Here is a 26,778-nt window from a genome sequence, read left to right as displayed (position 1 = left end):
CACATGACACCTCCGTGAAGAGCCTCTGCTGATCTCGTTTATCCGTTGTTTTCTGCATTGCCTGCTACAAAGTCACAGAGCGACGCGCTCTGATTTCCATATTCCTTCATGAGCTCCGCGATGGAACCGCCAGGGTCACCATCCGGACCCCAGAAATTCTCTAGGTACCGCTCCGTCCGCCGTCCGGCTACCTCGGCGGCCAAGGACGGAGCGGCACCGGCGCCTCGCAATGTCCTGGAGGAGACTGTGCAGTCGAATCAGTCTGAGGGAGACACTTTGACAAGGAGCAAATCTCGGTACAGGAGGCCTCGAGCGGCGACAACGGGCCATCAGGGGCACCCTCCGCCGGTACCGGCGGTCCCGTCGGCTCCACAGCCTGTCATGCCGTCTCAAGTGAACCCCGGTGCGCAGAGTCAGCCCAAGGGGACGATTGCACAGCAACCACAGTATGGCCAGGTCGAGTCGAAATATCGACCTCATGATGACGATGATGAGCTATCGCCCGCGGAGAAGGAGCGATTGCGAGAAGAAGCCATGCGAAAGCTGACCATGGCGGAACGGTCCCAGTCTGAGCCAGCTCATTACGCACGGCACCACAACCAGGGAGAGAGCAAGGGAGATCACAATTCCGGAAACAGTGGCGAGCAGAAGCGTTCCTCGTGGAAAAACAAGCTCGGCCTGCTTCGGGCGAAAAGTGAGCGATCACCAAACCCGAACGACTCCGGAGCTGCAAAACTTGCGCCGGGCATCGATGCACCCATCTCTGCCGTCAACGCTGGTGAACGCAGAGTAACGGTGCGTGTCGGGTCGTCCTCGACGACTTTACCCGTCACGGCGACAACGCGCGTTGACGATTTGATCCAAGCCGCTGCGGCCGTGCTTTCTAAGCAGATCAACCCTCGGACCGCAGTTCTCCTCGAGCACTTTGCCGCTCTCGGCCTGGAGCGACCGCTGCGGCGGTACGAGCATGTCCGGGATGTGATGAACTCGTGGGCGTCGGACGATGCCAACATGCTGATTCTCTTACCAAACCTCGAGGGTCACGATGAGAGCATTCTTGAAATCCATGGCGCGCCGGCCGCGCAGCCCGCTGACTCCACGACGTTCCACCTTTACCACTCGTCGCGTCCAGGCAGATGGGATAAGCGATATATTACGCTGCGGGCGGACGGACAGGTGACTCTGTCTAAGAAGCCTGACTCTAGAGACCCCAAGAGCTTTACTAACATCTGTCATTTATCCGATTTTGACATTTATACACCGACGCCGCGGCACAAGTCCAAAGTGCTTAAGCCGCCGAAACAGTACTGCTATGCGGTCAAGAGCCAGCAAAAGTCGTCCATGTTTTTGACGACGGAGAATTTCGTGCATTACTTTGCGACCAACGACGCGGATCTGGCGCAGCGCTGGTTCGATGCCGTGCATGGCTGGCGCAGCTGGTACCATGTGCACGCGCTGGGGGCAGGACAAGACCGTGACGTTGCGGCACAGGGGCCCGCTTTGAAACCTCTCATTGACATGGCCGGCGACGCCGAGGCGGAACCTGGATCGTCGACCGTGGAGATGTTTCTACGCAAGAAACAGGAGCGCGCTCACGGGCCGCCGCCAACCTCATTTCCGGCGTCTCTCAGTCTGGAGGCCAAGAACGCACCACAAAGCCAGTCACACCCATCCTCGCGCGATGAGGACAAGGATATCGATGACTCGGACACATTCGCGCCGACGGGTCTCCTCGGCCGGACGTACAGTCAGCGTCGGGCAGCGCAGCGTGAGCGCGAGCGCGAGCAGGATGAACCGTTCCTCTCCCACGGGCTGCTCAAATCGTTAAACTCGACGAGCTCGGCGGCAGGGTCGGCCGGAGGCTCGTCGCAGTATGTGCTGAGCAACTCCTCCAGCCGCGGACCCAGCCGCTCCAACACTGTTCACTCGCTCGCTACACGCAGCCGTTCTAACTCTGCAGCAGGACAGAAACCCAAACTTCTTGCCGATCCTACCCAGGATCACCCACTTCCTCCTCCCGTGAACCTTCCCCATCGTGGCAGAGGTGTCCGCGTGCCCGCTGGTGTGCCGCTGGTCGACGCCGCCACGAGTCCGGACATGTCCTCCTCACTCCCTAGTTCTTCGGCGTTGCGGCGCCCTAGGACGGCGGCCGGCAGCGGTACTGCTCCGGCTCCTGCTGGACTGGGTCTCAACTATAGTCACAGCGGCGGCGGCCCGTTCATGCCAGACAGTCTCCTAGCGCATACAGCGAGCGCGGCCAACGTGCCTGAACCCGCCTCTGGATTCAGCGCGAAGACGGGCCGCGGAGTGGCGACCGGTGACCGCTATGCGACGCGGCCGCTGCTGGATCTGTCGCCGGCGAGCGAGTTTACTGCGGGAAGTCTGCTGGATCGGATTGGGCGGTGATTAGCATTCCCTTGTTTTTTTTTTTTTTTTTTTTTTTTTTTTTCGTGGCTCTTTCTGTATCATTATGAGTTACGAATTATGATGCATCAATAGCATTGCATTAATTAAGGAATCATATATCAATTGGTCGATTTGACCTGGCTGTAAGCCCTGTAAGCTCTTAACCCTGAAGAACTGAAGAAATTTATGACATCAGATCTGATCCCCGCAGTAATCCCACTTCAGCCCACAACAACAACATTTCCACCATCAATCCTTCTCAAACTCAATCCCAAGACTATAGACACGGGAAGAAGAATTAAGGAAGTGGAAAAATGACCTGGTTCCAAAAACAATTCACCCTCCCTCCCCGCGCTCGCGGCAGCTACCTCATTACGGACCACGTCTTGCGCGAGGTGCCGCAAATCTCCGAGTATAAAGTTGGCCTGCTCCATCTCTTCATCCAGCACACGAGCTGCGCGCTGTCGCTCAACGAGAACTGGGATGAAGATGTGCGAGAGGATATGAGTGATGCCCTGGATCGGATTGTGCCGTCGGGTGGGAGGCAGATGTATCGGCATAGTGCGGAGGGGGATGATGATATGCCGGTATATATCCTTATCTTCCGTGATTTTCCTTGGGGGAATATATTGGGATGCTGATCGAGTTCTAGGCACACATCAAATCTGCATTGGTCGGAGCGAGTGTTACAATCCCCATTTCGAATGGGAAATTGGCAACGGGAACATGGCAGGGAATCTGGTACTTGGAGTTTCGCAAGAGTCGGCATACGAGGAAAGTTGTTGCTACGATTCAGGGAGAGAAGTTTTGAAAGACGTCCTTTTGGAATTTGAGGCGCAATGTACATACAATTGAATACACTGGTTGTGTCAATGTCTATCTATCTCTGTTCGTATCCTCCCTCGGTTACCCGCTGCGTCTCGTTCACCTCGGCGGAATCACCCGTGGGCTCGAGCGGATACGGCGTACTGGGGAGGGACTTGAGGAACTCGCGATGTTGTTCGTGGGCCTATCTTTCTTAGCTTCATACCTCTTTCACAAACTGGACGTATGAACTTACGAATGGGAGCCCGCAGTAATTGCACGTCGCGATCTCGGGCTTATCCGTATTGATAAAGATGCGCGGATGGCCGAGCGGGCCACCACCACCGTCGCACGACACGACTCTCTGCTTCGTCCAGCGGACGGGTTGTTTATGGATCAACTCAATGGCGGCATATGGCCGGGGCTACAAAAAACCCATCAACACCCAACTCTCCATATTATTCCAGGCGGAGAATTGTCATACCTGCGCCTCCATAATCGTCTGCTCAAACCTCGGTCCCGACATTCCGAGTTCCCGTGGCTGCTGGCTAGGCGCCCAAGTGGTGGCACGATTCGGCGCCTGCAGCTGCCGGGCCTGCTCGCCCGCGTCCGGCGCCTCGGCGATGGCCACTCCCTCGAAGGAGGTTTGCACGGCGTTGGTCTCGGAGACGTTGGGCGTGGGTTTGCGTGGTGTCGGGTCGTTGGTCGGAACGGAGTCTTGCGTGAGCCGGGGAGCGGTTATCGAGTATGCCGCTCGCGGGGATTGCACGGCGAGGCGTGCGCCGTGCGACCGCAAAGCAGCGGTCGACGCGGTAAGCCGGGAGAACATGGTGGGGGTTGTCTTGTTGGTGTCGCGAGGGATCAATTCCGCTCGGGAAGAGTGAGTGGTGAGGTCGGAGGCGTGGAATTCAAGATGGAGGTTTGACGACCGGAGGTGGACCTGCAGCCAATCAGCGATAAGAGATTCTCATCCTCTTTAGCTTCAAAAATCAATCCAGGAATTTTTATCTTTTCGATGACGACGATTTTTTGACACACCACGTACAGTGAGAGTAGTTGAGAGATTGACGCAATGCCACCACAATCCGGCCCCGGCGCAAAGCCGCCAAAAACCATGTCGTCGCGGCTGCTCACAATGAAGGTCCGTCTACGCTTTTAACCCTCATTCTAGAGCTTCATAACTGACCATGTCGATAGTTCATGCAACGAGCAGCCGCCGCGCAAGCACAGCAACCCTCTACTTCTACATCGGTTGCTGATCCTGTCACTCCCTCTCCCAAACGCCCCCGTCTCTCCCCATCCAACAGTCCCTCGGAATCCATCGCCAGCGCCGACCTCCAAGCCATCAACGCCGCGATTGCGGCTGAAGAAGAAAAGCGCGCCGCGGCTGTGGCGCGTGCGGCAGCTGAGGCGGGTGAGACGCAGTGGGTGATAGATTATTCTTCCGTGTCCAACGCCACCGCTGTTACCGAGCAACCACCACGGCCGGTCGCAATTGCGGCGGATTCGTTGGACGCAGAGGATGACGATACTATCGATGGGAGCAGTGCGAGGCGGTGTTATGGGAGTTTCAAGTCAAGACAGAAGCGGCAGAATTACGTATGTTTCTGCGCGTGTTTGTTTTTGGAATTGAGCCAGCTAATTCTGGTGCAGGTGTCCGATGATGCAGGGGAAGCTTCCGACGGCGCAAAGGAGCGTAAACATCCCATCAAGGAGGTTAGCTTGAGACATCTGACCAGCATCTCCGGTGGGAGAAGCGCAGCAGCAGCGGCTGCAGCGGCAAAGGAGAGCAAGAAGAAGAAAAAGAAGGTGAAATAAAGCTACCGAATCTATTGTACAGCCGTAACGTTACGTCTATTGCATAGGTAAGTCAAGCATAACCGTCATGTCTACCCAAAACTAAACAGAAGAGTCATGCTAGCTACGGGCTTGAGTGCGGAGTCCAATCACGTCTGTGTCGTCGCCGTCACCATCACGAAAGACATCCGACTCGTTGTCGGTGAAGTCATCCCGGTACGGGCGAGGGTCACCGTCGTCGCCGTCGAGGACCAAGTCCACGTTGTCCTCGTCAACGTCGTTGAGGCCCAGCTCATCTTCCTCATCCCGCGCAAGGGTCTTGGCTGCAGTGTTCGCGTTGGGATCATCGGAGAACCGGCCATGACGGTGGTGACCTGCGATGTGGTCTTCATGGATCGAGCGCCGGATGCCGGCGCGTTCTTCAGCCTCGAGCTGCTTGGCTCGGGCGAGGGTTCTGTAGATACTCAGCAGCGGCACAAACAGACCCATCTTTACAACGCCTCACCTTCGATAGATGTAGATTCCCGTGCCAACACCAATGCAAATTGAAACAACAATGCTGATGATATTGATTGCCTTCTCCCCCGCGCTCATTTCCTCGTCCTTGCCCGACAGAACCCGCAGGCGGCTCCCAATGAATGTCGCCACCAGCAGCTTCGGCGAGATGAGGGCCGTCGCAAGACCGTAGTTCAACGGACTCACCGTAGGAAAAGTCGACACCGCGCCGTTGCAGACCGAGTACGGCAACGGACACAGCCGGATCATGCAGAGCAGTTTTAGTCCATCGTACTTAAGCACCAGCGATAGTGCGGCGAAGCGCTTGTCACGCTCAAGTAGCCGGTGCGCAAAGTTGGACAGCACGGTGCGCGAGATGATGAATGAGCAGGTTGATCCTGCTACGGTGGCGGTGGCATACACCAGCCATCTTATCTGTCAGCTGGGAAAAAGACCCTCTCAGTGAGACGCTTGACATACCCCTTCCAGAGTCCAAATAGAAACCCGGAAATCGTTCCCAGCGTCGACCAGCCGACCAGCGGCGGAAACGACACTCCAAAGACCAGCAACCAAAGGACAATGTACGCCCACGGCGCTCGCTCCCACTGATCCGCCACGGGCGCCAACCAGACGAAAACCTGGCCCGTGAGGGCCATGAACATAATCCCAAGGACGCCCAGCGCCAGCGACGAAAGAAAATACACAATCTTCTGCTTCAACGTCATCTTGGCGTACCGTGCGGCCATGCGGCGAAAGGCAGACCGCGCCGCATTGATAGTGCGATCCCGCATCCCGACGATCTCCTCCGTCGAGAGCTGCGAGCTGCGCCGTCGGTGTCGATTATTCCATGGTGGTTGCGTAGTCCTCACTGCGCTGAAGAGCGGTGATGACGATTCCGGCTGATCGTCATCGTCGTTGGGTTCGGTGACGGGGAGCGCGAGGGCTCGCGCCGTGGATTCGTAGTCGGCCGGCATTTAAGTAGTAACAGTAGACTTTCCGGTGGTGTCCGCGGGCCTGCTGCGAAAGAATTGTCTTGCAGGAGGGCTGGTTTGGGTGCCCTCGCCGAAACGAGGTGGCATGGATACAATGCTACTAACGAGGCTGGGATCGAGATCGGAGGAATTAGAAATGGACGTGTATTACTTATTGATTGTATCAGGCAGCTATTTTTAAGAGTGGTGGGTGTCTGGGATTGATTCGCGGAAGAAGCGGCAGCCTCGGAAGTCAATCAATTCACGTTATCCGTTACAGAGTAGAGCATCCAGAGGGGATTGGTAGGATTAGACTGCTGAAATGGAGAGAGAGAGATGTGCTGGACGCGATGACGATCGTCGGATTGACAGCGTCAATGCTCGTCATTTCACTGTTCTGGTCCGCCGTCACGGTATGGTCATAAACTCCGATATCGCGGGGATATGCTGGGTAAGATTGGTAATACCAATACATGGGTCGATTAATCTATTTGGACATGGACGAGTTGTTTGCATGAATTGACACCAGGATCGGGCCTGGACACTCGTAGGGCCAGTGAACCTAGTGCTGTGTCCCTGAATTCGGTGGCAAGCCCTCCATAATCCTCATATTCCGGGGAAAATGTTCGTAAAATGCCCCTCTCAGCAGTATTAATGGAGACTCGAATCTTCGATTCTATTTGTTTACCTTGATAGAGCAACAAGGGATCGAAAGAGTTCAAAGAATCCTAGATTGATGGCGCAATACGGTATCGTAACGGGTCTGGACTCGCCTTAATCGTCGAAGCTTCAAAGCACCAACCCCTGATCGTGGATTTTACGCATTACTCGCTGCGCCTCGCCTCGACAAAAGCAATCCTGCTGATGATGTGACGGCAGCTGGGCACCAGCCTGAGTGTGATGCTCTCTGCCCCGCGCATCACAGCCGCCAGCAGCAGATTCCCACTCCGCAAAGTTATCTCCGTCTAAAACACGCACACACCCTTCATGACGCTGTGTTGATTGTCGTGTTGGTCCCCGCCACATCATGGTGTCTGAGGAAATCTATGAACTCTGTCTCCCGGTTCTGCAAAAGACCGACCTCGATGAGGAAGAACGCGCCGAGCAGCTGGAGGAGCTGCTGCGGGACAAGGCCTCGCTGACCGGCTCCGCATTGGAGAATGCCGTCCTGGACGTCCTCTGGCGGCACCGCAACCAGGGCCAGCCGGAGGCCTCCCCGCCGCCCAGTCGGCACACCATTATCCGCCGTTCGTCCCCGGCACCCTGGCAGATGGCTCGGTCATCTACTCCGTTGTCTTCCCCGTCGCAAACTGGGACCAGTCCAGCCGGGGCTTCGAGCATCCATCTCGCCCGCGCAGGTCTACAGCGCGGCAGTGCCCGCTCTTCCACCGTCTCACCCTTTAGCTCCCCGCGTCCATCGCCGCGGCTGGCCTTTGCGCAACCGATTCCCCATTCTCCGAATTTGAATGCCTACGAGTTCTCAGATCAGGGGCCGCCTCCGGATTTCTATGGCGATCTGGGCAGTGAGAGCAATGTCGACTGGCTTGTGTCGGACGATGCCACGAGTGTGGCATCCACCGGCGGGCTTAGCGCGTCCGCTCCGGAGTTTGTGCCCGACATGAGTCCGTTGGATATACTCAAGTCGGTGCTGGGTGATAAGAAATCCAACGAGGAGATTGAGGCTGCTCTGGAGGCCAACAGCTACGACCTGGGTGCCACAATTGCTGCGCTGTCGCAGCAAGATTCTCGGAAGGAGGAGAAGAAGACGAAGGAGGGTCAGATTGTGGTTGGCAAGTCTACTTTGATGGAGCCTCGTCCGGCCACACCGTCCAGCCAGCGCAGTCCTGTAGTCTGCAAATACTGGCTGTCGACCGGCCAGTGCTTGCGGAGTGATTGTCGCTTTAGCCATGACTTGTCCAGTCATATTTGCAAGTATGTATCATCCTTGACCGCGGTGTTCAGGTCTAACTGTATGAAGGTACTGGATGATGGGAAATTGCTTAGCAGGCGAGAGCTGTCCATTCTCACACGATCCCGCATCGTTAATCCGGAACATGAATCTGAATGATCACCAGTCGTCGAATTCCCAACAATTCCAATTGGAGAACGAGGCCTTCCCGGCCCTACCCGGCAGCAATAATGATCAGTGGTCCGGCTCGCGCAAGTATCCAAATCACATGAGCCCAGGTGTAAGGCGCAACGGCGGTACTTCCAGCCGTCCGCACTCGCGGCCGACCAGCCGGCATCAACAACGCGACTCTCCGCTGTCTGTAGATGATCCAGAAGCATTTCCGTCACTGTCTACCGGCGCCAAAGGTGGAAAGAAGCACCATAGCAAACGGGGAGGTCATAACAGCCGAGAGGCGGGACCCAGTTCGCTGGCCGATGTCGTTCGCATGTCTCCATCCCCAGCGCCCGGTAAGGGCAGGCCGTCCAAACCGAATAGAGAGACGACTGTCAAGACGCGGGAGTTGAGCGCGGCAGCCATGGCCATTCCCGCGCCGAAGCATATCCCGTGGCTGGAGACAGGGCCGCGTGCGAATCAGCAGTATCTCAAGTACCGCGCCGAGGCAATTCGACATGGAACTGTCCGGAACAAATTCCTTCAAAGGTACCCCGTACTCACCGTCGAGTTAGATGATGTACACTGACAAAAAAAAAAACAGTGCCGCACAAGCCTGGAACCGTAACGATGCCCGTGCCGCCAAAGCTCTCTCCCTCCGCGGCCAAGCCGAGAATGAAGCTATGCGCAAATGCCACCGAGAAGCCGCGCGGCAACTCTACGAGGAACGCAATAAGCACCTAATGAGCCAGGGGCTTAATGACGCCGACGAAGAACTCTACGTTGACCTGCACGGTCTCCACCCAGACGAAGCGGTGGAATACCTCGAGAAAATCCTGCGCAAGCACTCCCGGGAAGACCGCATCGTGTACGTGATCACGGGCACGGGCCACCACTCGAAAAATGGCAAGGATAAAGTTGGAAAGGCGGTTAAAGCCTGGCTGAACGAGTGGAAGTATACCTTTCGCGAGTTTAGCGTTCCCGGCGAGAGAGGCGGATATGTTGGTGGTGTGCTGGGGGTTGATCCGACGAGTTTTGATAAGAGTATGGCGAGGAAAGCCGCTGAAGCGGAGGAAGACGGAGAGGAACAGAGTAATGCTGCTGGTCAGACGTCGACGAAGATTCAGTTGCTTAAGAGGGAGGAGGTGGAGGCCAAGGAATAGGGTTTCTTGCTGAAACAGAAGTACAGAACTGCGTTGCATGATGCAATGGTTGAATTGATACGAGCGCTACGATCTTGACTGATTGATTGATTGATACCCTATACAAGATGCTCTCCGAGTATCTTGCAACCGAGAAGGTGCAATCACTAACATCAGATGCTAGTTAGAAGACGAAGAAGAAGAGCATAGAGCACTTTGCGTGCTACCTACAGACTTATCACAATCAAAGATTGATGAAATTCGGTTTTATTCCGGTTCTTGACCCTTCCACTTCTCCCGTAAACCAGCGACATCCACACCACAGAGCTCCGCTCTGCGGATGATCGCCCTCGCTTTTTCCACCACCGGCACATCAATCATTTTCCCGTCGAGTGTCCAGGCTCCTCTACCCTGGTTGGCGGCTTTGGCATCCGCCACGACGATTCGAACCGCCCATTCAACTTCCTGTTCCTCTGGCGCAAACACGCGCTGCACGGTCTCGACTTGCGTCGGATGGATGCATTGCTTCCCGTTGAAGCCTAGGGTCTTTCCTCCGCGGGACTCCTCTTCGAGCACCTTCTGCCCTTGCTCGCCGCGATAGGCCGTACAGACTAGATCAATCGTCGACGGGAGACCATGTGCCCTTGCTGCCGTGACGATCGCCGATCGCGCAAAGAGGAACTCGGTCAGCGAGGGCGTGCGCGTTAGACTGAGGTCTAACGCAAAGTCCTCCGCAGCGAATATCAGCCCCTGTAGAAGGGGGGTGGCGCGGCAGATTTCATTGAGATTGGTAATTGATCGAGCAGACTCGACCAGTGCGAGGATCGAGAGCGAGTTCTTGCGCTGGGCAAAGGCGTCACTGCCGAGGGTATGCGCAATGACATCCGTAATGAAGGTCAGATCCGATGCGGAGTGGACCTTTGGGACAACGAGGGTGGTCAAATTCGGTGATTGTAACTAGCATTTCTTATAAGCATGTATATTGTTTAGCGGGGAGGTATCGACAGACCACTTCAGACAAATCTGCCAACGCCAACCCACTGTCCACCGAGTTGATCCGCACCGCTCGCTCGCGGATGGTTGCTGGTGCGGGCTGATCCAAGGCCTGCCGGACAAGGCGCCGCGCTTCTGCCTTTTTATGTGGTGTGACGCTGTCTTCAAGGTCGTAGGCGACGCAGTCGGCGGTTAGAAGGCGGGACTTGTCCAGGAAACGTTGTGAGGAGCCAGGGACTACATCGTATTGACCTGTCAGCTTGGACTACGATCAATTTGGAGAAAGGTTCGGTAAAGTACCGTAGAGCAAGGCGCGGCGGAGGGTGTTGCGCAGTGAGGCCGCCATGATGGTAGTATTCTAGACAGATGACCAATTTGTTCTATATGACGCTCATGTACTCGTGCAGTAACCGATGTTTTTTGTGCCTGGCCTGGAGATAGTCGAGCGGAGGTATCGGCATGGATCGGGGAGATAGCCGAAGATCAGCTCAATGGCACCAATTGCCAACCCATACGCTTCACCCAGCAGCTAGTCAGGAACATCAGCAATGGAGAATGTAGATACTCGTAGATCCTCCGCCATATTGCCCTGAATGTGAATAACAAGCCGATGCCGTCATTGTCGGACGTTATCGCAAGACACCTGATTCTGCCGCTTGTCACCGCCTGATATCGTTCGGACACGCGTTCAACACTGGAATGGACGCTTCAATAGCTCTGAGATCAGCAAGCTTACACGACGACGGTTGAACCGCCATGGATCAGTCCCAGCTCGGCGAGCTGAACTGGCGCCTGAGCGCGCATCCCATTACGCTGTTAATCTTTCTCGCTTTTCGAATCGGTACACTCAGTCTCTCCGACGATGTTCATACCACGCTGACCATATATAATGCAGGCAGTTTGTTAATGTACCTCTTTGGCGTACTGTTTATTAGCAACTTGTATGTCCCCTGCCCTTCCCTACTCTCTTATTTGCTAACCGGAGGGAAAGTGTTCTCGTCTTCATCATCACCCTTCTCCTCCTCTCCGCCGACTTCTACTACCTCAAAAACATCGCCGGGCGTCGACTGGTAGGGCTACGATGGTGGAACGAGGTCAACACGGCAACGGGCGAGTCACACTGGGTCTTTGAGAGCTCCGACCCGGCCACGCGCACCATCAACGCGACCGACAAACGGTTCTTCTGGCTGAGCCTCTACGCGGCGCCGGCGCTGTGGATTGCCTTGGCGATTTTGGCGATTATTAGGTTGCAGAATGTGATTTGGTTGAGTTTGGTCGGTGAGTTTTATTCTTCCTTTCGGTGAGAGAGGAAGGGAAGTGTCTGACGAGGGGATGTGGTTAGGGATTGCCCTGGTCCTTACCATTACGAATACCCTTGCGTTTTCACGCGCAGATAAATTCAGTCAGGCGTCGTCGTTTGCAAATCGGGCGCTGTCTGGGGGCATTGCTGGGAATTTGGCCTCGGGGTTGTGGGGAAGGTTGTTTGGATGATTCGTTATTCTCATAGTTCGATCCAAGCAAGCATTCACCGTTCACAATTCACGAAATGGGATGTATCATCATGTGCTGTATGAATAGGGACGGAGTTGCTTCAAAATCGAATTGTCGAGTCACGTTGTTTACCTCTCTGACATGATTGTCGAACCTAAAACTCGACTGCGAATAACTCCATCTCACCGCATCAAGCCACCAAGACTTGACCTCAGCATGATGATGACATTATTGTAGGGAAAATCGCTCAATAGACCACGTGCCCTGGTCAGGCTGGGTGATGCGTTGGTGGTGGGTGGTGTTGGCGGTGCCCGCTAAGCCCTCCAGCCCGCCAACCGGCCAACCCGCCAGGCGGCGGCCCGCTTGGCCGCTTCTAGCCGAGTCAGCTTGAAGTTAGGTGATCTGTGGAGAAGCTGTGGCGATGAAAATTTTACCCCAAGACTTTGACCAGCTCAGCATCGCCCTATGTAGAATTACTTTTTCTCAAGAAAAGACTTGTACTGCATGGAAAATTCGAATCGCATTGCTTGGGTATATGGAACATTCGAGTAATTCAACACATGAGAAAAAATCATGCCCAGTCCAATCCATCAAGAGACGAACCACAAAACTTTTTTAGTCGTAACGTCGTAACGGGAGAAAAGATGGTCTAGACGCGGCGTCTAATCCGAAAAGAAGAAAAAAAAAAAATTAATGAAGTAAGCCGGTTCCAGGTCCGCTCAATGCTGTGCCGCGCCTTGTGCGCAAAGGTTTCCGAGCTCGACGATCCAGCGGAGCTAGTCGAATCACTCGACAGCTTTCTCGACAAGCCGGTACCGTCACTCATTGCGGAGGTATGGAAGAGGTTGCCTGCACCGCCGCGACCAACGTGGAAGACGGGGGCAACGTCCCGTTCGCGGCGCATTTCGAGCTCGAGCTCTTCGTCGAAGCTGAAGATGGCGCGCTCCGAGGGAGCGTCGTTGGCGTGGTGCATGTTACCGGCGCCACCGCGGCCGGTTGGGAAGGTCGTCGGCATGGCTTTGCGCAGGTGGTCTGGAGGAGCTGCGCTGGCAGGACCCGTCGCGGTTTGCGGGTTGGTGACTTTGGTGTTTTGCAGAGACACCACATTGCCGGCACCACCGCGGCCGGTGTAGACGGCTGGCCGCTGCTTGGGCACGGAGGGATGCGGCTCGACGAGGAAGTATGATTTCGACGACATGGTGGTCGATGTGGTATAGTAGTCCGTATTAAGAGTAGTCAATAGGTCAATAGAAGTAGCAGGAGCTGGAGTAGAAGTCTTTCGACTTTATAGATCGCTGACTGTTGAGACTGAACACTGATGCTCGAGTTGAACTGATGATGATGATGCTCCCTCCCAGGGGATCGAGCACGCCTTTATATACAACCTCCCAAGCCAATTCATTGTTCCAGGGGGCCCAGTCAGGAACCCAAGTGACCCAATGTCATCAAACCTTCCACGGACCAAACTCTCAGCAGTGGCGGCGGATCGGTCTTGGGAGGTCTGGTGGCCGGCAAACCGGATCGTCTTTTTGTTTCTCCCAATCGGGCTTAGCGGAGTGGAGGAAATTGGGCCACATGCCTGACTCAGCACTCCCGCAACGGAGGGCCTGGGAATTGCGCACCGACCAACTAAACTCCTCGTACTAGGAGGAGGCAGCTCTCCTCTCGCTGAACCACACCCCGGCCGTTCTGGCCAACCAGAACTGCATCCAGCTCCCCCCTCAGGCACATAGCTCCCACTTCTCCTCCAATGCGAGGTTATTCGAGAGTAATGGAAACTCCTGAACCCCGTGCCAAGGGATGGAAGGGGGATCCCGAAAGGAACCAAGGACCCATTCATTCATTCGTTCAACCAGGATCAATTTGCGCCATCGCTGGTCACCATCGTGAATTGCATCCGCGTAACCAGCTTTGGAACTGAGTCTTAGGAAGAAAAAAAAATTTTTTGCTATGACGGCATAAAAAAAAAATTGCTGGGAAAATTCTACCCAGGGTGGCCAAAATCGGCAGTTCATGGATTTTCCAGAAGATTCACACTAGACCGAATCAGGTATAGTCTCGTGACTACCCCAGATTTTGCTGCCCGCCAAAAATCCCACCGGCCCACAGGGATTGCAAACTCTGGCAGTCAGATGACTGGTTCAGCCATCACCTGCCTCTTATGGCGTCATGCCGTTGGGTCAGCTGCTCGGTAAATAATTTCCTGGGGGGCTTTTGCAATGCTGTAGCAAGGCCAAAGTAGCCGAGACTGCATTATGACAGACTTAATAATGCTCTTCAATTCAGAACTGCTAAACGACACGATGGAAAACATCTTCCGTGCGGTCCGTACGGAACAAGTGGCAACTCTCCGTTTTCCGAGAATGATACTGTAACCGGCAATGAATTATCACACCACTACTCGTCCTCCGTAGGACGAAGAGTCAGTGATTCATGAGTTGAGGGTAAGGGTCAAAGACTCTCGACGTCATAGAAGTCGTTCTGAGAGCCCGTCGAGCATCACGCCATCCTGAATAATTTTCACCCTGTTTTCAAGCTTGGCAGCCTAACATGGTTAGTACTAATGGATCACTACGGTATTAGGAAAGCCCTACATTAGTATGGGTGTGCCTCAGAAACTAGTAAAACGGCCCGCGGGTTGACTGGTACCTAAGGTCTCCTGGCCCGCAGTTTTGTCCGTTAAAGTGCTCATCTGTACTTGTATCATCCATGAACCTGTAGAGACGGCAGTGAATAATTAGTGTGCTTGCGTAGTTTTGTGCTCGTGTACAGAGGATAATGACGGTAGTGAGTTGAATTCAGGCGAGGATGGGGTGAGTCATCTCTTCGCCTGGTTATTCTATCACATTGTTTTCGTGTCGGTTTTTGAACTTGGGGAATTTTTTGCGCGAGGTGACTGGTGCCATTTCTGCGGGAGTCCCTGTTCGAATCCGGTTCGATAATCTATTTTTTGTTGCAGATATGGCGAGGAAGTCTGTCAGGCCCTTGCAGCAGCGGCAAGAAGCCACACACGGCAGGATCCCGAGGGGAAGATTGATGAATCCATTTCAATTCCAGCGATGAATCGTAGCCCTTGAATCGAGATTGCAGAATCCTCCAGGACAGTAGATGTCGTCAATTGTTTTTTTAAATTGCAGCTTCCGTGGCCCGGCAGTCCTTGCCGTTTCACATTTGAGGACCCTCTGTCTCTAGTGTTTCAAACGTTCGTCTACTTCTTTGGGAGATTTTCAGACTTCCTGATCGTTTCTGAGTCGGTCAAGAACGGCAAATTCAAAGATACTCTGCTTCGACAGCACCATGGCGCGCCATCGGGCGGAATCATCCTGGACGAGTGCCATATTCAGCGTCAGGATCCGAATCGAATTGTCGTAGGGCTATTTCGTCAGCATGGAGTCGTCGTCAGCTTGGTTAAGTGCGCCCAGTGGCGGAGTGCGTCTTGAGGAAACACGCCACAGGATGAATAACGCTTCATAGTCAAGGCAACATGAGAAAGAGACAGTTTCCCAAAGTCCTTAATAGAAAGACGACAGAAATCCCCGAGCCCGATGAATGAATGTGCATTGGCTAGACAGGTAGGGGTTTCCGGATTCACGACGGTTGCAACTTTGTCTAAGTCCATGCGTACTCCATCCTGACCAACGACGACATCCAGAAAATTTGCCTCCGGAACACGGAATTCGCCTATTTCAGGATAGGCATTCTGGCCGCCTTCTTGGTGTTTTGTCATACCCGCGGACATGCTGGATGTGCTCAGATTTGGTTCGACTGTTTATCGAAATAAGGTCCACGCAAGCGGCGCAAAACATGTCCAGGGACGCTCGCAGTACAGCGTTGATGTATCTCAGGACCTGGCGTACGGTGCGCCCTTTTGAAACTGTTTCATCACGCAAGTCCTGGACCGTCAACATCCACGAATGAGACTCCGGCCAGCGAATCACTCTGCACAGAGAGCGCCGGGCCGCATCGAAATCGATTCTGGGGATTCCTTGCTCTTGGCTCCCATGTGATTCTCATCGAATGCTCGATGGCAGCCCATCCAGAATGGCCCAGTGAAGATGCCAGGCTTCTGTAATCTTGGCGGCCTAGGTGTTCAGCTATCGGGCTTATGGCGAGCTGGATACTGAAGAGAAGCTCGATATTCTACGTCGCTATCCGGCGAGGATTTTTCTTGAACAAGTTGATCGAAACGCCTTGAAAGAGCACATGTCCCTGGCCATTCTTCAATCGCAATGAGGTTTCCCAGACTGAGTCGGTTCCGTATTTCAATAGTATCTCCATGTCCATGAGTTGAACGATAAAAACAGTAATTGTCGGCAGTTCCCGGAGTATGCGACGTCGGGAAGCTTAAAGTTCATTTCTATCGCACAGGATCTGTCATCTCCACTTGGCTTCCCCATATCCAAGGTTCGGAAGTTTTCCGTCTCCCGCTAACGGTTGAGCCCAGGCGTTGGAATGTTCGGTTCGCGAAGGCGTTATCCAGGAGCCATAAACCTTGCCATAGTCTGATAAACGACAGACCCTGAGAATGTAAGGAAAGATTTGGACATTCCATTCGCTTTCCAGGTTTGTCGGCAGCTACTCTACCAGTGATCAATTGCATCCATGGTTCTTTCTGGCGACCTCGCACAGTTCTTTGTTTTCCCGGAGCCGTTGCATCTCGAAGTTGGAAATCGAATGGTACCTCTACTTGGGAGTTCCTACAGTTACTTGACGGTTCGTGTCACCGGGCAATCCGAAACGAGTGACGTAAACACTCTGGAGCTGGACGCTTGGATGCAATTAGGTTTCAGTAAGCTTACTACTTGTAATTGCCTTTTCGTGCTATCATGATTAGAGTTCGAATCATTCTGCCGCTTCACACCGCCTTTCGCGAACCTCGTCGAAATCAAACGATGGTCCTCTTCACAAGGGATCAAGTCGGAGAAGTGTGCAACTCGATCTGCAGCTGCTTCAGACGTGACGTTCGTCACGGCGGCTGCTCGAAAGATTGACAGGTCTCGTGTGTGACGGCAACAACTGGCATCTTCCGAGTGCGGTACGATCAGAAGTTGTCACCATGCCAAAATATAAGTACCCCTTCCCTTTACATTGATGGCAAAGCTGACCTTCAATACTCTTTTGTAGGTTCCTCGAATGGCACAGCGCGGTATATTTCGCTATTCGAATCTGAAGCTGACGGCTCTTTTATAGGCGACTACTGCGATGTCTACCTCACGCACGACTCAAGAACCGTGCGCAGAGACCATAATGCCGGACGAAACCATCTACGAAATGTGCTGGAGTACTACCAACGTATGGCACATCGTCCCTCTCCTTGCCATTTGCGATCAGATTCACTAACCGACGGTGTAGAAATCAGCCAAGAAAAGGCCCAGTCGGTGATTGACTCGATCACCAGTTCATACGCTGCCGAGGGCCAGCCCAACCCGATGTTCCAGGGCGGTGTTGTACCGGGATATCCTCCGCCGCCGCCGCCATTTGCCTTTCAAGGTCTGTCCTTGAAACCTGCTCGGCATATGTAAACATGCCTGACACATGTTCCAGGTCGACCCGGTCAGATGCCACCACCGCCGCCGTTTGGGTTCCCTCCGCCGGGTGCGCCGTTCCCTCCAGGCGGAGTTCCACGTACGTATCCTCTCTTCGCAACAAGTCTCCTGTGCAGCCGCAAATGCTAACTTTTGCCAACAGCTCCAGGCGCAGCTGGCATGCCACCCTTCCCACCACCACCGCATAGCCAGGCTCCCTCTTCCTCTGGAGCTCCTGGCGCACCCTCGTCAACAGCACCAACCACATCTGGCGCACCACCACCAACGCTCCCCGGTGGCATGCCCGTTCCCCCACCAGGAGCTAACCCTCCATTCCCCGTTCCTCCGCCGGGTAGCAACTTCCCGCCTCCGCCAGGCAGCTTCCCTCCTCCGCCCGGCGGGTTCCCGGCTTCAACTACTCCGTCGTCCACCGCTGGCGGCACCACTTCTGCACCACCGCCACCGCCGGGGTCGACGAGTGCTCCACCGGGCGCGTATCCGCCACCGCCGGGGATGGGTGACAAGCGATGATCTAACTCAACACATATTAACCGATTGACTCAATCAAACGGGAAAAAGTAAGGATCGGACACGGCGTTGGGGTTGATGTTTAGAAGCTCTGCTTTTTTTAGTCATGAATGAATGTATACATACCTCCTAGTTAGAAATCATGTCAAAACTTTTTTTTTTTCCGTTAATGTACCTTGATTACAGAACGCTACTGCACGTTAATTCCCTAGGCTATCATCAGCGAAGTTGGAATCCAAGCTTCTCCATTCCCTTGATTGACGGACGATCAGAACCTAGATAAACCATCAATCGCACAAGAGAGAGAGAGAGAGATCGATAATATATACACACGGTCCATTAAGCTCTGTTCCTCACTAGCTAGCCAGATAGCTAAGTAACAACTACCGGTAGTAGTAGTATGTAGGAGTATATGACCGACGAAGAGAAGGAAAGCCAGCGAGAGGGAAAAGAAAGAGCTAAAAGTGAACCTATCTTTCTCGGAACTCTAGCTATCAGGGTAAAACATGAAGAATTAGCAGCAATTCCGAACCCGGACCCAATCTTTCGCCCTCAAGAAAGAAAAGCACGAAAACCCCTTTAACCAGAAAGGAGGCCATGGATAAATGATAGTGTACGGGAAGAGAAGAAGAAGATGATGATGAGGAGGACGCCGTCGATGATGATGCTGATAATGATAATGATGATAACGCGCCAGGAACTCCCAAACACACGAGAAAGGAAAAAAAAAAAAAAGGATGGAGAGGTAAAGAGGGTTAAGTTTGATACAAGGAAGGGATAGTAATATGTATTGTATCAAATTGCAGGCAACATTATCGATCGTCGTTGCGGGGGAATCAAATCTAAGTAAAACACATCCCTTGTTATTAATGGTCGTAGCCAGCGCCGCGTTGCCATGGACTTCGGTTGTGTTGTGATCGGAATTCATGTATGGCCAGCGCCGAGGACGGGTTGAATGGCGAGTCCGTCATTGTTCGCGAGGATGGTGTTTGTGGCCGGCTGCTTTCGTACGCCGGCGGAGGTCCGCCGGGGTGGGGAGAGGGTGTATTGCTCGGGAACAATGGGACGGACGGGTCCACTGGTGATGCCACCTTCATGTCCGCGGGTGGTGGTTGTCGGTTGATGCTGGCGCCAGTCCCGCTCGAGAACGATGACGCCTCCTCGTCAAAGTTCGGTCGCTTTGGTGTGTCCCGCATCTCCATCGTGTCACCACCGCGCGCCGTGGCACCAAGCGCATCCAGTTCGGCGGTGAGTTGCGTCTGGGACTTGGTGAACGAAGCGCGGTCGTCCCGCATCGGCTGGTACCGCATGTCTGGGTTCTTCGAGACAACGGCGTAGACGGACGCGATGAGCACGAGGATCAGGAGGACAAGGGCAAAGATGACGTTGATGACGAAAAAGACGACACCAATGACGCCGGTGACGATCGGCGGTTGCTTGAACACCTCGGTGAACATGAGCAAGAAGATGGCGTTCAAGAAATTGATTGCCGCGATAGAAATATTGAAGACGTTGGTCTTCTTGTCCATCCACGGGCGTATAACGCTGACCGCGATCAAAAAGGCGGCTTCAATGATCAGCAGCGCGACGGCCTGGACTACGGAGGCCTTTTGAGCAAAGGCGATGAACATGCCCTTGATCAACAGGTAGCCCAACACGGGAATGACAAAGTAGTAAGCTGTGGCTCGGTATTGCACGTACAGGAAACCCCATTTGTTCAGGGCGGTCGGATCCGAGTAAAGAATGTAAGCCGGGTTCTTGTGCATGGCCTCGGAACGCTTGGCCAACATGACGACCTTGGCCGACGCCCAGCCGAGCACGGCGGCGACGGACAAGAACATCACGACCGCGAGCAACACTTCGGCGGCCGAGTCCCGCACCGTCAATTCCCACAGGCAAAAGACGCACATCTGCGCCCAGCCAATTTGGGCCAGACGGTACAGGATGCCGCGCATGACAATCTTCCATCCATTACGGAATTCGAGGAACTTGTCGCTCGCCATCTTGCCGGACTTGACCAGTGCCTCGCAGATCCACTTGAAGGCTGCCACACCACCCATGACCAGCGCCACGAAGACAACGTAGAAGATCAGACCCGTCAGGAACAGATTTGTGACCTCCATGTTCGCAACGAATGCGACCCGTTCCAGGCCCCTCACGACTTTCGTCTCGGTCGCGGCGGCGGCCGACTCTCCGGTGTTCAAGTTGTCTTGTCGTTTCACCAACGCATCGACCCCACGGCGAACAAGATCGCCGGCAAAGTCCAATGCACGCTTCTCCACTTGGACGGATACCGTGGACAAGCTTTGCAGTGTCGTGCTCGGCGTGCCACCGGTCGCACGCTGATACCACGTCGCGATTGTTTGCAAGAAGCCAACACGGATAATACCCATGCTCCATTGAAAGTTCTGCGTCCAGGCGGCGACGATCGGTGGAAGCTCCACAGAGGTCTCGCCGATCATGGCCTGTGCTTGGAAGAAACCAAACAAAGACAGCGCATTCGCGGCAACATGGGCCGCGGTGTTCGAGTGACCCAATCCCGATGTGATGGCCGATGCCACGAGACCCATGCCGGCAATGACGGCCACCGTCCATTGAACTCCCCTCTGGTACACGGTCTTTCCATTCGAGAGATCGGCCTCGACGCAGGCAATGGTCTTGTTGGTCTCGGCGGAGTAGATATACGCCCGGACCTTTCCGTCCAGATCGGGAATGTTATATGCGATGCTTGGGATTTGCTTCACCAGATCCTCTCCAACAGGGATGTTTGATTCCATATTGAGGGGTCCGGCATACATGGGGCACAGACCTTCGATGTTCATCTTGCAGGGATCAAGAATTTCGGAGACGATCGTGTAGCCATAAGCAATGGCTTCGACTTTTGCCCGGATATGACCCGAGATGTCAGAGACTCCATTGATATCGACATGGAAGGTATTGTTATCTGGCGTGAATACGACATTGAAGAGCGAGGCGGTGATGTTGGAGTCTTTAATGCATGGATTCAGTGAGCTGGACTTGAGGAGGTGTATGGCCGCTGCCATCGGCGACAGTGAGAGCCAGGTGGCTAGACAGCCTATTGACAGCCACCGCATGGTGACGGTGTTGTGAGGGATCGGTGGCTAGAGAAACGATTGACGGTTCGCAAGTGGCAGCGGTCGCCAGATCCTCCTCGAGTCCTCGTGGATTAACTGAGACAGCAGAAGAAGTATGACTCGACGTGAACTTCACCGGCCCGTTCTCCAGGGTGACTCCAGCGGTGTTGAAGGGACTCCTAGCCACGTATGCTTCCGGTCATGAGAGACAACCACAGTATTGCGGCAACGATCGGCAGCGCGATTCCCCTGATTCCTCGGTCAACGAGGGAATTCTCAGAGTGTATCAAACGACGGACGGGGCCGCCGACGAGAGCGATTTCGCGCACGAATCGACGGCAGAAATTGTACACGGTAGAGAGCGAAAGTGAGCGCTTTGCGTGGTTCGCCGCGGTGTGCAAAGGCGATCAAACAGTACGAAGAACGAAGCGAATGTCGAGCGGCACGGGGCGGACAACAGCCTGATAGACAGGGGTCCGGATCCGTCCAACAAAGACAAACAAATGATTGTCGCGCAAAAGCACGGAGAGTGCAAATGCAGGCCCGGGGGGCAAATGGACTGCTTTTCTGAACCAGAACCGGGGTCGCCGGGGGAGACAGAGAGGGACTGGCGATGGAGAACACAAGAATCCAGAGTCGGCCCAAGCGACTGATTTGATTGACGGCTTTAGGGGTCACTGAGAGGTCAGAGTCTTGCGCGAGACCAACTTGGGGGTGGCGGCCCGTTTGCGTAGGGTCTGTGGCCCGGATTGGCTGGTCCCTCTCCCGGAACGGAGACACTATTCCTAGATCAGACGTCACGTGCAGCCCACTCTTGGGTCTTCAGGTGCCAAGCAGAGGTTACGTAATACGCTCCATCCAATTGAATTCGTCAGTGTTTTCCCGGAAACGAAAATAAATTGCTTTCAGAGACAAAAAAGAATCAACACAAAGGCCTATACAGTGACTCTGAATTAGATCTCTCAGACTCGATTGAGTATTGTTTGAGACTGCTTCGGGATTGCATCAGCCTCGAAAGTCAGGCACAGACCTGCAACCTTACTGCGAAGGTTCCGCAATGCCGATCGGAACACTGCCACGGTCTTGGTTTCATCTTCGTCAGCCCCCAGAAATTTAGCACCTCTCAGCACACCCCCTCGGCGCTTCTGGCGCCAACCAGCGTGACGATTCCGTCCATCTGGCATGAATTGCATTACGCGTTGCCCTCGAGGATTGTGGTCCACTGATCTCCGACTGTACGCAGCATGCAGCCGGAGTCGGTTGCGGCCGCATTGTGCCGCAGATTACTTTTAGTTGTTCAGATCCAAGCCCAGGCTAGACCGACATTCAGAATCCCTCCAAGCGCCAAGTGCACTGGATGAGACTAGGCAGCCCTATTCTGGTCTTCACCACCCTCACCATATAACCCGACCAAGCCCACCGGTGTTCTCGTCCTTTCATGGCATTGTCATGGCATTTCCTGCTCTCCAATGATCCCACGAGCAATGGTTCGGCGCATTTTTGGAAGTTACAGATTCATATACATTCAATTGAGACATGTTCCAAACTTGAGTACGAAGTAGTGCCAATTGTACAAAAAAAAAAAAAAAGAATACGGTTCAATGCTTGTGTGCCTGAGACACTGCACCAGTTGGCAGATTGCCGAGACAGGGGCGGGAATAGGACCATGGAAAGGGCCGAAATTTTTTAGGTTAACCGAACTAACTGGCGTAATCGTTATCACCACGTGACTCGACTCGGCAAAATCTTTCTCCGGACTGGCAGCGAATCAAAATTTCGGTATGATCGCAGAGGAGAAAAAAAAAAGTTGTTGATCGCGAAACGGTCCGACATTACTCGTAGCTTGGACGGTTCACATTGGTCCCTTGACTTTCTGTCGGACGAGATTATCCGCCGTGCAAATTGGCTTGCACACGGATTATCAACATGCCGGCGGCCGTTGACCCTGCAAAAACCGACTCGAAGAAGCGGAAGCGAAAGCACGGCAGTGCCAAAGCTGCGCCAGAGGACAATGGTGCGAAAGAAGTAGCTGTCCAAGAAGAGGAGCAGACTGCGGTGGATGCGGACGAGAACCCTTCAAAAGCATCGAAGAAGCGCAAGACGAATCACTCAGCCAGTGAGTCGGAGGAGAGCGCAAACGAAGTGGAACGAGCATCAAACAGCGGAGACGAAGAAAGCGACGACAATCAAGATGAGGAAAGTGACAGCAGCCAAGATGAGGATGCGGTGGACGGCGCAGATCTGCCGTCAAGGAACACAGTCAGCCTACCGCAAACAGAAGGAGAGGCAACAAGGTTCGAGGACCTGAAACTCTCGGAGAAAACGATGCAGGCCATTCGGGAGATGGGCTTCGAAAAGATGACCGAGATTCAGCGACGAGCAATTCCGCCCCTCATGGCTGGTCGGGATGTCCTCGGTTCGGCAAAGACCGGTTCAGGCAAGACACTGGCTTTCCTGATTCCAGCAGTAGAGATGCTCAGTGCCCTGCGATTCAAACCGAGAAACGGTATTTTCTCTTTGACATGTGCGGTTTAACAGCTCCAGCTAACAATTGACTAGGTACCGGTGTCATCATCGTATCCCCGACTCGCGAGCTTGCGCTACAGATCTTTGGCGTTGCCCGAGAACTGATGGCGCATCATTCCCAGACCTACGGCATTGTCATTGGAGGAGCAAATCGACGAGCAGAGGCCGATAAGCTCACCAAAGGTGTCAATCTCCTCATCGCTACACCGGGTCGTCTACTCGATCATCTACAGAACACCCAGGGTTTCGTGTTCAAGAATCTGAAAGCTCTGGTTATCGACGAGGCAGACCGAATCCTTGAAGTGGGTTTCGAAGATGAAATGCGACAGATTGTCAAGATCCTGCCGTCAGAGGATCGGCAGACAATGCTTTTCTCGGCCACGCAGACGAACAAGGTCGAGGACCTTGCTCGGATCTCGCTTCGACCGGGACCTCTATGGATCGATGTGGCCAACAATCAGCAGCATAGTACGGTGTCGGGTTTGGAACAGGGATATGTCATCTGCGAAGCCGATAAGCGATTCTTGCTGCTGTTCTCATTCCTGAAACGCAACCTCAAGAAGAAGATCATTGTCTTCTTCTCGAGCTGCAATTGCGTGGACTACCATACCGAACTGCTCAATTTCATTGACATTCCGGTCCTCGGCCTGCATGGGAAGCAGAAGCAGCAGAAGCGGACCAATACATTTTTTGAATTCTGCAATGCCAAGCAGGGCATTTTGATCTGCACGGATGTGGCAGCTCGAGGCTTGGATGTATGTTGTGCAGGACCCTAATGGCTAGACCATGTCCGCTAACTACACGACAGATTCCCGAAGTCGACTGGATCATCCAGTTTGATCCGCCGGATGACCCTCGCGACTACATCCATCGTGTTGGCCGTACCGCTCGAGGTGCCAATGGCCGCGGCCGCAGTCTTCTGTTCTTGCAGCCTTCGGAAGTTGGTTTCCTGAAGCATCTGCGAGACGCCCGCGTTCCGGTGGTGGAGTTTGAGTTCCCCGCAAAGAAGATTGTCAATGTGCAAGCACAGCTGGAGAAGCTGATTTCGCAAAACTACTATCTGAACAAGGTACCGTAGCGGGCTACTCTCCACTTCTAGAAAGCTACGATAACTAACTCTTCCACGCAGTCTGCCAAGGAAGGATACCGTTCGTATCTCCAGGCATACGCATCCCATTCGCTGCGTTCCGTCTTTGACGTGCACAAGCTCGATCTGGTTAAGGTGGCCAAGAGCTTCGGCTTCTCGACACCGCCGCGAATCGATATTCAGCTCGGGTCGAGTCTCAGTCGCGACAAGAAGCAGGAGCGTCAGGGTCGCCGGGCGTATGGTAGTCAGCCGAATCAGAAGGGGCTGAAGTTCAAACGCAAGCGAAAGGATGACTAAAAATCATGGCCGTGTTAATAGAGGTTCGGATTAGCAATTCTTGTACGGAGTATATGTTTCCAGGTGTATCATGCTCTGTCAATTGAAAATTGTCCCATGTTTCGATGTCGTTAAAAGTCCCGCTATCTAGTGACTGCGCTTTGCTCATTTGGCTTCGAATTATTGCTAGACTCTGCAGTCTGTGCTCGTGGATGAAATGTCGACTATGAATCTGCCTTGCACGTGATACCTGAGGCAGCTACAGGGATAGTCATTCAAGATCTCCTTGCCTTTGAGATATTTGACAAAGAACATTGTTCCTTTTAAGGGTAAATAGCATGTTTCACTCTCAGTCTCGATCTTTCGATGTTACCCCTTCAGCTTGCCATTGCCACGAGCTATCCGCCACGGAACGGTCAACTGTCATTAGATCGTCACTCCCGCCAACCTCGACCCTTCAACTGATCCAGGCTGGACCAGTCAGAATGCGCAAGCCAGAACACGGCGGCTGACATCCAATCAACGCTGAATGCTGCCCATTGCCACTTTGCTTTTTTCTTCCCCCTTGGACTCGTCGAATCTCACCGTCTCATTCGAGGAACGCGAGTGGAGGAAACGTTGTGCAGTGATGAGTTGGCAAGCGTGATAATTCTTAGTGTTGGCTGGGATGCTCTAGTCGGCGGCCTTGTTTTCTGGGCAACCATCTGACAGACCGAGATGAGCTCACGGAGAAACTAGCCCGGAGTAATCGGACCAAAAAAAAAAAAAAATTCATAGAAAAATTCGAAGAGATTTTTCAGATTAATTTTATGCTGAATTCAACTGCGGAATTATGCGCTGAAGTATTTGGAGAGGTGGAAGGGAAGCTTGCAGAGCTCAAGTCCCGCCGTGACTGCCTCCCGCCCCCCCCCCCCCCCCCCCGGCCACCTACGTTGGGCCAGGAACACCCGACAGAACAACCACACCACCTCGACTCTCAAGAGACCACGTACATAGTACTGAGCTTTCTGTCTCTCTACGAGGCAGCATAAAGAAAGTAGCAGCAAATCCTTCATCCGCTCATCCTACCTGTCCAAGACAGCGCAAAACTCAAAAGGCACATCATATTGAAGCAACCGCCCAGCCACTCGCTTTTGCCTCAAACAGGAAAGTCGGACTGCCCTGGGATCCTTCCCAGCCTCTCTCCTTCCCTGCCTTCCCTCCTTCTTTTCTTTCCTCCATTCTTCTTTCCTTCTTTTCTCTTTCCCTGTTTTCGTGCTCCTTCCCTGGTTGAGTCGGTCGGTACCTGGGAGTGTTCCTTCCTCCTCATCACTACTTTTATTGTTCTCCTTCCCCAGGTGCACCTCGTGATCCACGGTTCTGGGTGGGGGTGTCCGATCTATCAGATCCGATCCGATCAGATTGTCATCTCTCGTTTAGGGAAGAACAAAACAAGCTCTCCGTTCCCCTTTTTAGCAGTATGTTTGAGTCTGTGGATGAGAGACTGTGTGATTGTTGCTAACTCGGAGTGTAGACTGTGGGCGATATATTTCCATTGAAGACACAACGAACTAGTGCCAGACAAGTAGTAGTTAATATGC

At 53.7% G+C, this 26,778-nt stretch overlaps 15 protein-coding genes across 15 annotated transcripts; 9 read left to right on the top strand and 6 right to left on the bottom strand.

Moving 5' to 3' along the window:
• Positions 1 to 120: 120 nt before the first annotated feature.
• Positions 121 to 2,406, top strand: VTN49DRAFT_7411 (uncharacterized protein; the record flags this gene model as incomplete). The annotated part of the gene is made up of 1 exon (XM_069415678.1): positions 121 to 2,406. One exon carries the CDS (start codon positions 121 to 123, stop codon positions 2,404 to 2,406), a length of 2,286 nt encoding a protein of 761 aa, XP_069272490.1.
• Positions 2,407 to 2,720: 314 nt separating this feature from the next.
• On the top strand, positions 2,721 to 3,217 carry VTN49DRAFT_7410 (uncharacterized protein; the record flags this gene model as incomplete). The annotated part of the gene is made up of 2 exons (XM_069415677.1): positions 2,721 to 2,993; positions 3,059 to 3,217. The coding sequence occupies 2 exons, from the start codon at positions 2,721 to 2,723 to the stop codon at positions 3,215 to 3,217; spliced, it is 432 nt and encodes a 143-aa protein (XP_069272489.1).
• Positions 3,218 to 3,286: 69 nt separating this feature from the next.
• VTN49DRAFT_7409 (uncharacterized protein) lies at positions 3,287 to 4,039 on the bottom strand (the record flags this gene model as incomplete). Its single annotated transcript, XM_069415675.1, has 3 exons — positions 3,287 to 3,415; positions 3,467 to 3,634; positions 3,695 to 4,039. The coding sequence occupies 3 exons, from the start codon at positions 4,037 to 4,039 to the stop codon at positions 3,287 to 3,289; spliced, it is 642 nt and encodes a 213-aa protein (XP_069272488.1).
• Positions 4,040 to 4,282: 243 nt separating this feature from the next.
• On the top strand, positions 4,283 to 5,028 carry VTN49DRAFT_7408 (uncharacterized protein; the record flags this gene model as incomplete). The annotated part of the gene is made up of 3 exons (XM_069415674.1): positions 4,283 to 4,351; positions 4,408 to 4,809; positions 4,864 to 5,028. 3 exons carry the CDS (start codon positions 4,283 to 4,285, stop codon positions 5,026 to 5,028), a joined length of 636 nt encoding a protein of 211 aa, XP_069272487.1.
• Positions 5,029 to 5,127: 99 nt separating this feature from the next.
• Positions 5,128 to 6,476, bottom strand: VTN49DRAFT_7407 (uncharacterized protein; the record flags this gene model as incomplete). Its single annotated transcript, XM_069415673.1, has 3 exons — positions 5,128 to 5,461; positions 5,513 to 5,932; positions 5,983 to 6,476. The coding sequence occupies 3 exons, from the start codon at positions 6,474 to 6,476 to the stop codon at positions 5,128 to 5,130; spliced, it is 1,248 nt and encodes a 415-aa protein (XP_069272486.1).
• Positions 6,477 to 7,500: 1,024 nt separating this feature from the next.
• Positions 7,501 to 9,698, top strand: VTN49DRAFT_7406 (uncharacterized protein; the record flags this gene model as incomplete). The annotated part of the gene is made up of 3 exons (XM_069415672.1): positions 7,501 to 8,405; positions 8,452 to 9,084; positions 9,140 to 9,698. 3 exons carry the CDS (start codon positions 7,501 to 7,503, stop codon positions 9,696 to 9,698), a joined length of 2,097 nt encoding a protein of 698 aa, XP_069272485.1.
• Positions 9,699 to 9,944: 246 nt separating this feature from the next.
• On the bottom strand, positions 9,945 to 11,016 carry VTN49DRAFT_7405 (uncharacterized protein; the record flags this gene model as incomplete). The annotated part of the gene is made up of 3 exons (XM_069415671.1): positions 9,945 to 10,634; positions 10,687 to 10,907; positions 10,971 to 11,016. 3 exons carry the CDS (start codon positions 11,014 to 11,016, stop codon positions 9,945 to 9,947), a joined length of 957 nt encoding a protein of 318 aa, XP_069272484.1.
• A 410-nt stretch (positions 11,017 to 11,426) lies between these two features.
• On the top strand, positions 11,427 to 12,161 carry VTN49DRAFT_7404 (uncharacterized protein; the record flags this gene model as incomplete). Its single annotated transcript, XM_069415670.1, has 4 exons — positions 11,427 to 11,511; positions 11,566 to 11,611; positions 11,662 to 11,948; positions 12,013 to 12,161. The coding sequence occupies 4 exons, from the start codon at positions 11,427 to 11,429 to the stop codon at positions 12,159 to 12,161; spliced, it is 567 nt and encodes a 188-aa protein (XP_069272483.1).
• A 649-nt stretch (positions 12,162 to 12,810) lies between these two features.
• VTN49DRAFT_7403 (uncharacterized protein) lies at positions 12,811 to 13,359 on the bottom strand (the record flags this gene model as incomplete). Its single annotated transcript, XM_069415669.1, has 1 exon — positions 12,811 to 13,359. The coding sequence occupies one exon, from the start codon at positions 13,357 to 13,359 to the stop codon at positions 12,811 to 12,813; it is 549 nt and encodes a 182-aa protein (XP_069272482.1).
• A 2,029-nt stretch (positions 13,360 to 15,388) lies between these two features.
• Positions 15,389 to 15,900, bottom strand: VTN49DRAFT_7402 (uncharacterized protein; the record flags this gene model as incomplete). Its single annotated transcript, XM_069415668.1, has 2 exons — positions 15,389 to 15,535; positions 15,787 to 15,900. 2 exons carry the CDS (start codon positions 15,898 to 15,900, stop codon positions 15,389 to 15,391), a joined length of 261 nt encoding a protein of 86 aa, XP_069272481.1.
• A 1,394-nt stretch (positions 15,901 to 17,294) lies between these two features.
• VTN49DRAFT_7401 (uncharacterized protein) lies at positions 17,295 to 18,217 on the top strand (the record flags this gene model as incomplete). Its single annotated transcript, XM_069415667.1, has 5 exons — positions 17,295 to 17,307; positions 17,352 to 17,453; positions 17,514 to 17,651; positions 17,706 to 17,786; positions 17,850 to 18,217. 5 exons carry the CDS (start codon positions 17,295 to 17,297, stop codon positions 18,215 to 18,217), a joined length of 702 nt encoding a protein of 233 aa, XP_069272480.1.
• An 863-nt stretch (positions 18,218 to 19,080) lies between these two features.
• VTN49DRAFT_7400 (uncharacterized protein) lies at positions 19,081 to 21,309 on the bottom strand (the record flags this gene model as incomplete). Its single annotated transcript, XM_069415666.1, has 1 exon — positions 19,081 to 21,309. One exon carries the CDS (start codon positions 21,307 to 21,309, stop codon positions 19,081 to 19,083), a length of 2,229 nt encoding a protein of 742 aa, XP_069272479.1.
• Positions 21,310 to 21,498: 189 nt separating this feature from the next.
• Positions 21,499 to 21,774, top strand: VTN49DRAFT_7399 (uncharacterized protein; the record flags this gene model as incomplete). The annotated part of the gene is made up of 1 exon (XM_069415663.1): positions 21,499 to 21,774. The coding sequence occupies one exon, from the start codon at positions 21,499 to 21,501 to the stop codon at positions 21,772 to 21,774; it is 276 nt and encodes a 91-aa protein (XP_069272478.1).
• A 1,461-nt stretch (positions 21,775 to 23,235) lies between these two features.
• VTN49DRAFT_7398 (uncharacterized protein) lies at positions 23,236 to 25,219 on the top strand (the record flags this gene model as incomplete). The annotated part of the gene is made up of 4 exons (XM_069415662.1): positions 23,236 to 23,815; positions 23,869 to 24,590; positions 24,644 to 24,904; positions 24,965 to 25,219. 4 exons carry the CDS (start codon positions 23,236 to 23,238, stop codon positions 25,217 to 25,219), a joined length of 1,818 nt encoding a protein of 605 aa, XP_069272477.1.
• Positions 25,220 to 25,564: 345 nt separating this feature from the next.
• Positions 25,565 to 26,752, top strand: VTN49DRAFT_7397 (uncharacterized protein; the record flags this gene model as incomplete). The annotated part of the gene is made up of 3 exons (XM_069415661.1): positions 25,565 to 25,613; positions 26,536 to 26,655; positions 26,712 to 26,752. The coding sequence occupies 3 exons, from the start codon at positions 25,565 to 25,567 to the stop codon at positions 26,750 to 26,752; spliced, it is 210 nt and encodes a 69-aa protein (XP_069272476.1).
• Positions 26,753 to 26,778: the final 26 nt, after the last annotated feature.

This window comes from Thermomyces lanuginosus (genome assembly GCF_041956635.1).
Source record: "Thermomyces lanuginosus strain ATCC 200065 unplaced genomic scaffold VTN49scaffold_6, whole genome shotgun sequence".
In the NCBI taxonomy this organism is placed as follows: Eukaryota; Fungi; Ascomycota; class Eurotiomycetes; order Eurotiales; family Trichocomaceae; genus Thermomyces; species Thermomyces lanuginosus.
The sequence above is the reverse complement of the archived record's forward strand: the minus strand, read 5'-3'. Positions and strand labels throughout refer to the sequence as shown.